The following is a 10,003-nucleotide window of genomic DNA, read 5'->3' as shown; positions in this document are numbered from 1 at the left end:
CACTGAACTCATTACAAGCGTTACATGGTACAGATATGGGAGAGATTAATGAGACTGCTGAAGACGATTGTCTGTCACAAGAGATTTATTGAATTTCCTCCTTACTACAGTCGAGTTGGAAAATGAATACACTTGACATGAAAAATATGGAAATGAATGTGGATTTACATATTGCTAAGGGGGAAGTCACACCATTTTCCTGAAGTTGTCCATGGCTTCTTTTACTTTCTCCAGTTCAGTTTGGCTCTGTCGTAGCTGTGGAGAAACAGGAAATCATTAATTTGCAGAAGTTCACGATACCTCCTCAAACCCTGGGAGACCATTTCTTTTTCGCACCTTCTCCGCGTCCAGTTCCTGCACCTTCACCGGGACCTTCTCCGCGTAGTCGCTCTTCACCATCTTCTCTCTCAGCTTCTCCATCGCTTTCTCCACTTCACCTTTCTTTGTCAGCAGCTTGGCCACTTCCTTCTCCACATCAATGATACCCTGAGGGAAGTAAAGGAACATATTAGGATTTTGAGATACAGATGGGAGACCTCGATTAAGTAGTATTCATATCACAATGGTGCATTTCTCTCTTTATAATATTCAAAGCTACAAAGCTTTATTGTCACATGAACACTTACATTGTAGTTGTTGGCAATGTAAATAGTAAGTTCTCCAATAAGCAATATACAGTAGACTTAACTCAAAAGAAATAAGAGAGTAAGTAATGAATTTTATACATGTAAAATTAAATACTGAATATTGTCAGTGGTCATTTTCAAACGACAGCTATTTTTTTTTGTATTAGCAACTTTCAATTAATCTTTTCAACGTAATTTTAAGATTTATATATTTATTGGGATTTTTTTTATTGTCCTTTTTTTTTACCTCCTTGTTTTCCTTGAATTTTTATATTATGGTTTTACGCAGAATGTGTGCAGAAAGTGAATTTCTTGTTTAATGTGTGCCAGGTTGTTAAAGCACTTTGAGCTGCACCTAGTGTATCAAAAGTGCTATACAAATAAAGCTTTATTATAAAATATAAATATGTTAGATAGGAATATATAATACTAAGTCATTTACAGTAACTAGTCAAAACAGAACCAGTGAATCTAAATGTTTGCGACTTTAAGAATACATATTACAAGGTTAACATCATGTATTTACACGTCCGGTGTCTGGTGAAGAGAGACCAATCACAGCTGCACAGACGACTCACCTTGAGCATGAGGTTGACGGTACATCTGTCAGAGGCGATGGCCACGGCGCAGCCTGCTGGGACGGGCTGGTCTGAGGTCAGCGGGAGCACGGCCTGAGAGTAGGACAGCGTCTGGATCTGCAGACTGTGCCTCTGCAGCAGGGAGGCCGTCGCCGAGTCGATGCACTGCAGGTAGCCTGGAGGAGAGGGAAATATGTTTGTTTAGGCATTATGTTACTGTACGTTTGAGCAATCATCTGGTGAGCTAAGATTTTTCATTTCCATAACTACACTGTAGCTATGAACACACATGACAATACAAGCCTTGGATAAAAGGAGAGGAAGGGGAGTTTAGGCATCGTCACTGTACATTTGAGCAATTATCTGGTTATCATTATCTTTTCATTTATACAAATACAGTACATTACATAATTACGGTTGTACAGTGTGCTAATTTTTACTTTAAGTTCTTGTGTTTTTATACACATTTGTATTGGATTTTAGCAAATGTCACAAAACCAAAATGTACCCCCAGGATAAATAAAGTATTCTGGTTCTAATAACTTGTTGACAAGAGACATTAAGGATTTAAACAAAAGTGTGAAAGGAAACACAATCATTGTTTATACACAATTAAATGAAAATGAAAATGTGGGTGTTTGTCAACCGAGGTATTTTTCTCTTTTGACAATTATATTCAGCAGAGGTGCAAATACTCTACATAAACAACGTAATACAATCCAAAATAATTTGTTATATATATCAATTAAAGTCCTGCCTTCAAACTTTACTTCAGTAACTGCACAGAAGTTTTTTCAGCAAGATTTACATAATATCTGAAAAGTAAACTCCTTTCTAGTTAATACTAAATATGCATGCGTTAGCAGCAGTTCATATTGTAATCCAGGATGGAGTACAATTTGCATTTCTCTACTGTATAAAGTGTAGTTTTATCAGTGATGCAAACACAGGTATGGTGAAAAAAGAGAGAACTATTCGAAGCAGAAAGAAACAGCGTAATATACCGTCTGACAAAGGCCTGCGCTATAATGCTTCAATTAACTGGCTATTCTTTATAATATCCTCAGATCAATAGGAGACAGAGATGTTAAGTTATAAATCAAGGGTTTTTATTATTTACAGCAGGGGTGGGGAACCTTTTTCCTTTCAATTTTTACAACATCCTCCGAGGGCCGTACAAATGACTGAACTCAACCTCTGCTTAAAAAAACTAAAATCACAGCCCATTCATTTGGCCTTTCTTTCATGCTGTGCAAAGAACAAGCAGATATCTTACCATGACTTGTGGCATCAATCTGGTGCACTTTGAGAGCAACATGAGGAGATCTATGGATACATCTTTCAACACCCATTTGAAACAGAACTGGAAGCAGATTTTTCTTTTTGGATATTTTACAAATCACTCCCCTTTCAAACTGTATTCTTGTTATTTTTAACAACTTTTTTGTTACAGTCATATAGTATTTTCTACCTGTTTTTCATTTAGTCTCTAATGTCTCATTAATAATTATAATGATCATATCAAGGTGTGCCTTAACCTCACTGAGCTGAGGTTATTTGAGCCTCTCAGGAGAGAGCTCTCTTCCACCTGGTTGTAGAAAAGCTCTTTAAATTCGTTAGCATAGCTAGCTAACCAGATGCTAACAACAGATCGCCACTGTGCTTACAACTAAAGACACAGCCACGCAAACACTGCGGTGTGTACGGCTCCTTATGGGTACTGCAATATTTGAAGAGCTGGAGCGGCGCTCCGGTGCTCTCCGTCTGCACTCTAGTTTAGACTCCTTTCAGACGAGACATAACCACGTTACGCTCGTGTTGTGTTCAAGGAACCTGTCCTTGGCCAGGAAAAACAGGCACTCGCTCGTTTAATTATTTTGCGATCTAGATTTCTTTTTCTTTTTTGAAGTGAGAAGTTGTCCGTCCGTCCGACTGACTGACTGACTGACTGACTGACTGACTGACTGACTGACTGACGAACGGACGGACTCCCCCCCCCCCCCCCCAAACGAAGACGAAAACTCTTCGGTTCTCCACGAAGTCACCCAAATCGTTGTTAAAAAAGCGGGAGGCGCCGAAAAGCGACTAATTTGCATCACTGTTTATACATTACAAGGCCTCATATGTCAAAGTAAGAAATACATCACTTGTAAAAAAGTATAATAATTGCCTCTGAGAATCAGTGAAGTGGAAGTAAAGTGCCTAAAACCTATATTTAGGTACAGTACTTGAGTTAATGTCACTTTCTCCACTTGTTTTCATCAGGAAAGGGGTGTGAGCTTCATTTTCTGAAAGTGTGAGTGCGCGTGCGTGCGTGCGTGCGTGTGTGCGTGCGTGCGTGTGTGTGTGTGTGTGTGTGTGTGTGAGAGAGCTTACAGTCGGCTCTGGTCTTGGTCAGGTTGTAGTCGGCCCTCAGTGAGCGGATGGTTTTGATCACGGTCATCACGAACTCCATGTCGCGGTCGACCTCCTCACTGTGCCAGCAGAACTACAAATCACACAAAAACACATTCATCACTGAGACAGAAGGAGAGCACTAAAAAAGATCCTTTCCAGTGACTATCATTTAAAATAAGTGACAACTCTCTCAATGTCTTGAACTGCAACTTGATAAAAAGAAATCTGCAGTTCTGACCAAGGTTTTTCTATTTAAAGGGGAACTATTATGCAAAATCCACTTGTTCATGTGTCTTCTACATCAACATGTGTCCCCTCTTCTTCATGTCTCTTCTACATCAACATGTGTCCCCTCTTCTTCATGTCTCTTGTACATCAACATGTGTCCCCTCTTCTTCATGTCTCTTCTACATCAACATGTGTCCCCTCTTCTTCATGTCTCTTCTACATCAACATGTGTCCCCTCATCTTCATGTCTCTTCTACATCAACATGTGTCCCCTCTTCTTCATGTCTCTTCTACATCAACATGTGTCCCCTCTTCTTCATGTCTCTTCTACATCAACATGTGTCCCCTCTTCTTCATGTCTCTTCTACATCAACATGTGTCCCCTCTTCTTCATGTCTCTTCTACATCAACATGTGTCCCCTCATCTTCATGTCTCTTCTACATCAACATGTGTCCCCTCTTCTTCATGTGTCTTCTACATCAACATGTGTCCCCTCTTCTTCATGTCTCTTCTACATCAACATGTGTCCCCTCTTCTTCATGTCTCTTCTACATCAACATGTGTCCCCTCTTCTTCATGTCTCTTCTACATCAACATGTGTCCCCTCTTCTTCATGTCTCTTCTACATCAACATGTGTCCCCTCTTCTTCATGTCTCTTCTACATCAACATGTGTCCCCTCTGTGGAAAAAGACACTGAAAGTTTCAGGAACAAAGATTCTCTCTCTTTTTGATCCATTTCTATAAAAACCTGTCTGAAAATGAGCTGATCAGATTTTGGCCACTTTATGATGTCATAACGATTTTTGTCTTGAGTAACCATTAGCCAATCAGCAACCAAGGTAACCCCCCACCCCCCCCCCCACCTTATCACCTGAATCTCCTCCTAGAGCACCATTGTGTTCTTTTTAACCAAATGTCTCTCAGAGGGGCGTGGGGAGGGGCTCCTTATTTTCATCTAAAGTAACAGACAGAGAATCAGCACTTTGGAAACAGGGCTGAAACAGAGGGGATTATGGGTAATGCTGCAATGATCTGTTTGGTGTTTCAGCCAATCAGAGACATGTTCTGTATATATCTGAGACCTGTAATATATTGATGAAAAACAGTATAATAGGGGACATTTAACTCAATAAAAAACAATTATTCAAACTAAAGTTAAATGCTCCAACTATGTATTTGTTTTATATGTAGCTACATACTTCTGAGACATTATACCTGGCCCAAAGAAAAACTGAAATTAGACTAATCTAAAAAATGTTAGCTGAAAAGATACAAAATTAAAATGAAATCAAAGCAGTCCTAATTCAAATAATAAATATGGTACCATCATTTATACAGAGTATCTACACCTTCTTAAACATCAAATTCAATGACATTCAGCCACAATTCACCAAGTAATATTACAACACTTGGATTTCTATAAAATGGTAAGTAGCAGGCTTTAAAAGAATCTCACAAAAAGGAATCAATTTCCTTTAAAAAGAATATATAAACGAAAGTGCTTTTAATTCTTATGGTCAATTTATGTGATTTTCCAAAACAATAAGACTGACTTTCTCCCCGCTAAAATCCACACACTTCCAATGACCCATTGTCGCTGTGTTTATACATCAATCCGTTCTTAACCACCCTCACCTCCTCTGAATCGGGGTACAAAGTGACGGTGATGCTGGGGGGGTCACTCTGAGGTCGTCGTCGTGGTAACCTCTGGTAGAGCTCCTCGCCGACGAAGGGCATGATGGGAGACAGGAGCCGCAGACCGACGTCCAGACAGGTGTAGAGCGTCTGTCTGCACACCAGCGCCTGCCTCTGGCTGCTGCTGTCCTCCTCCGCTCTGCTCAGCACCGGCTTCACACTCTCCTGCAGCACAGACAGAGAGGGAGGGGGCACATTTGTCGTGTCAAATGATCATATAATCATTTAAAACATATAGTCTTATAATCTGATTGCCTGTTAAATTGTATTTTTAGTCCTGTATGTGTTTGACAGAGACATATTGTTAGAGCCAGTATTTTGTCACACCTAATTGTGACGTCTGTAGTCAACACACTATAAAAGACTACAATTCCCATGGCACCTGCTAAAAAGTGACAGTGATGGGCGACCTGCTAGAAAGACAGAAAGCATACCCTATTTGTTTGTTATTTAATTTGAGTTTTGCCTATTTGTTTTGACTATTGTAAAGGCCTCTTTTCTTTGTTGCATGTTGTAAAAGTTATTTTATTTTGAGCAAACACATCGCATAACATCATCTAACCATCGGAGGCCAAGCAACTCTTCAGCTGTAATTAATGTAAAGGAAAGATGTCTGTTTAAGGCGCCTAGTGGCTTGAAAGAAAAGCAAGGGAAGAAGCCACGACACATGTTAATGATTTACATTTCAGGAGGGCAAAGGAAGTGTAAAAGGGGGATTTGGGTTTTATGGTTTAATGGTGGGGATGTTTAGATCATGCTTAAGAGAATTGATGGGTGGGACCAATTCTTTGCTCGACATCAGAGTGTGACTGTAAGCTGTGTTCTGGGTGCAAAGCCATTTTATCCTGAGAGGGTGAAGCTGCTCTGTTCCTGCATTTGAGATCGATTTCACTTGTGTATTGACTTTCTTTATTACTTTATTAAATATAACAAAAGAAAAACTTTGTCCATGAATCATTTATCCGTTTCTCTTAAGAGTTTCCTCCACATGATTCTGTGACATTTGAGATGAACGTCACAGGGTTTCTCACCAGGTAGACGTCACAGAGCTCGTACAGCCAGAAGTTGTAGATGGCGGTGGTGATGGCGGGGAACTCGTAGGCCTTGAAGCCGGCATCGCAGAGAGCGACAGCAGCACTGAGGCGAGACAAAATCCACCGGTCTGACACACTCTCCTCTCCACACAGCTGAGGAGGTCGAGGAAAGGACAACACAGAGGGAGGGGTTCAGGGGTTACCTCCCAAATATCAACAGTTCATGAATACAAAGCATGACGGTAAGAGAAACCCCCAGACACAGAGAGTTAACATTTACTTGGTCAAAATGTGTCAGTAGCTGAATATGAATAGGTTTGGATGAGTGTTTGTTTATGTTCTCCGTGTCCTTGATCTTCTCACCTGGGCTTTCTCTGACGGCACAAAGTTTTCTCCGAGCGTCTTCATGGCAAACTTCACAGCGTTCCACAGTTTGTTGCAGAAGTGACGGTAGCCCAGGATACGGTTGACATCCAGGTTGATATCCCTACCTGAGAGACACACAAACACAAAAAGGATTAAAGGATGACTTCTGTGTATATTTTGTAACAGCTGACCTTGTACCCACTGTTTATTCACTGTTTTGATAAACTTGATGTAGTCAAGGCTGAGCTCCGGCACACCACGGGAGAAAGTGAGAAAGAGAAAGTTGAGTTAACCTTGGCTGGTGTAGGCGCACAGGGCGAAGCGCAGAGCGTCCGTGCCGCACTCTGGGATGCCGTTAGGGTAGTCCGACGTCTGGCCCTGCTTCGCCTTCGCCACCTCCACTGGGTCCAAGTTGCTGTCCGTAAACAGGGCATGGAGACCCTAGAGGGGGTGAGGAATAAGTGAGGATGTGACGTTGCAACTTAAAAAAAAGGGGCACTAATATGCATTTAGGGGTTTTTCCTGTAATAATAATAATAATAATAATAATGCATTTTATTTATATAGCGCTTTTCACGACTCAAAGACGCTTAGTGCAGACGCTTAGTACACGGTAGTGCAGCGGTTCCCAACCTTTTCAACTCAGAGCCCACTTAAGAATCTAAAAAAAAATGCCGCGGCCCACATTCAACCATAAACATTACGGAGGCTAAATAAAGTTCTGATCGGTCAATTCAGAACGTGTGACACGTTGTTAATCCAGGAGAACAGACCGCTGTCAAGGACTGTAATGACCGTTGCTAAGGAGGATCGAGAAAGAGAAAGGAGGTTCAAAAAAAAAAATCTTAATAATAAAAAATGTTTCCAAACAAATCATAATGTTTTGCTAATTATTTGGCGGCCCACAGGTTGGGAACGACTGCTGTACTGTTTTATACAGGTTTTAGTGCATGTAAAAGGTCTCCAAAGGCTAAAATCCGAGCTTTCCTTCCATTGGGAATTTCTCTCCCACTTCCCCCCCTGTCTGAGACGCCTCCATTGAACTCCTTTGTTTACTTCCGTAGCCTAGTGACAAGACTATATAAAACTTGCGCTTCTATTGGCTAGCACTCCAACACATTGTAAGGCTAAGGGGTGGGACTTCTCTAAGCGGTAGACCAATCCCAACAGAGCCGGCCAGCTAACCAATCAGAGTAGACTGGGCTTCATATAATTATCATCTTAACGTTTTGAGAATTAATTTTGAGTAACATACGCCTTTTTTAAGAGTTAGAAACAGAGCTTCTATAAAATACATGCATTTCATAAAACACCCCCTGGATTAGATACCCACTATCAAACACTGAAACGAAAGACAGGGGATTTTTTTTAAAGAGGCAAACTTAATAACCTCATGGACCCTTATCTTACAGTGTTAAAAAAACACTTCATCCTAAACCTAAAAACATCTGTTTCTCAACGATCGTAATAATTCAAGATTTCTTAAAGGTTTCAAAAACCTCTATTGCCAACATTTCCATTACATAAATCAACTGGCGGCCCACGGGCCACATCCGGCATGCGCGACAGGGGTGACTGTGGCGTTGGCGGAGTGGTTAGTGCGTTCGCCCCCCACTCATTTTTGTTTTTTATACAACGTCCCATGAGTAATGTGCAGTACCGGAGTCCAACAGAGAGGCAGCAGCTGCGGGACAGTAGACTGCGTACTGCGTAGCCTTCCCTGCCCTGAAGAAGAAGTGATCCTTCGTTAGCGTGAAGAGTCTGCTTTATGCGCCCTGCACAGTGTTTCCGCCAGGGGGGCGTCTTGCCGTCATTTCACGCCCTGAACGCGAGCCAAGGGCGTCCAAAAATATGAATAATTCGAGAGAAGATCGAGAGTTTTTATCGCTTGAAATGACGAAAAGGACAAGGACATCCCGCTGTTGGATGGGCAAAGGAATCTGGTGGGAATATTTTCGGAGTATTGAAGATTGTTTCCCCGACATAGAAGGTGCCTGCTACAGGACAACACGGAACGTGCGCGATTTGGACGCAATGAGCGTTTTTTTTTTAGTGGAGCACGCGCGTGAGCTGCGAGCACCAGAGCCTCGCAGCGGCGAAACTGAGGTAACATGAAGAGCCGTTTGGGAGCCGAAAGAGCCGGCGCTTTAAGAGAGCAGAGCCAAATGATCCGGCTCACTAATGTAAATATACAGTAGGCCTATCTATAAGGGACGGCTCAATTCAAAACAAACCCCCCCCCGCTCTCGGGGTGGACGCCCTCTCAGCCCTCGTCTGGCGGAAACACTGGCCCTGCAGCTGTTGCCCCACTGCAAGGCTCCGGCGTCTTCAAAGTACATGCGCACCCCCCCCAACAGAGTCCAACAGAGAGGCAGCAGCTGCGGTAGCCTAGAAGTGATATTGGATACATTTTTGGCCCTTGGACAAATGTAGTTGGTGATCCCTGACATAAATCATCATTGAAAAGCAACAATGTCCTCTTCTCATAATGAGAATGAAAAAAAACAACAGCTGTGTGTTTTAATAGGCAGCAAAGGACAGTTAAATGGTTCTTATTCTTAGGGGTACAGTGTAGTCTAACCCAAGTCCTTCAGTGGCCTCTAGAGGACAGGTCGGCTGCGTCTGGCTGAGCAGTTTCCGGGGAGAGATTGATGGCTTCAATTAAAGCTTGTTGGGAGCAGAAAGGGTGCTTAATAAAGATTACATAACACAGCGAGCCTCGGGGAGTGTGGTGACTCTGTAAAAGACACCCCGGATGGACGATGCTATGCACATATTTGAACAAGAAACAAAGTCTTTACCTCGAGGGAGATCCCTGTGATGACGTCCAGAGGGTCGATGACGTTGCCCAGAGATTTGCTCATCTTCCTCCCGTGGCGTCCCTCACCACCGCATGCAGATAAACCTGAAGCAAAAGTATTATTAATAATAATAAAAATAATAATACATTTTATTTAAGACTCCTTTCATCAGACCCAAGGACACCGTACAATTTGTTAAATATTCTAAGAGGTAAAAGCAACAGAACATGATAAAAACACAAACATACCATCATGGAGAAGACAATTAAAGTGGA

The 10,003-nt window shown here is 41.9% G+C and overlaps 1 protein-coding gene across 1 annotated transcript in view; it reads right to left on the bottom strand.

Moving 5' to 3' along the window:
• Window positions 1-67: 67 nt before the first annotated feature.
• The window catches only part of vars1 (valyl-tRNA synthetase 1), a 26,506-nt gene continuing 16,570 nt past the window's right edge, over window positions 68-10,003 (bottom strand). Inside the window, 10 exon segments of the mRNA XM_079640915.1 lie at window positions 68-255; window positions 337-486; window positions 1,205-1,380; window positions 3,581-3,692; window positions 5,468-5,692; window positions 6,559-6,714; window positions 6,925-7,052; window positions 7,221-7,368; window positions 9,729-9,805; window positions 9,808-9,832. Of these exon segments, the coding sequence (XP_079497041.1) occupies window positions 187-255; window positions 337-486; window positions 1,205-1,380; window positions 3,581-3,692; window positions 5,468-5,692; window positions 6,559-6,714; window positions 6,925-7,052; window positions 7,221-7,368; window positions 9,729-9,805; window positions 9,808-9,832 (1,266 nt within the window). The 3' untranslated portion in view covers window positions 68-186.

Source organism: Notothenia rossii, assembly GCF_949606895.1.
Source record: "Notothenia rossii genome assembly, chromosome: 7".
In the NCBI taxonomy this organism is placed as follows: Eukaryota; Metazoa; Chordata; class Actinopteri; order Perciformes; family Nototheniidae; genus Notothenia; species Notothenia rossii.
The sequence above is the reverse complement of the archived record's forward strand: the minus strand, read 5'-3'. Positions and strand labels throughout refer to the sequence as shown.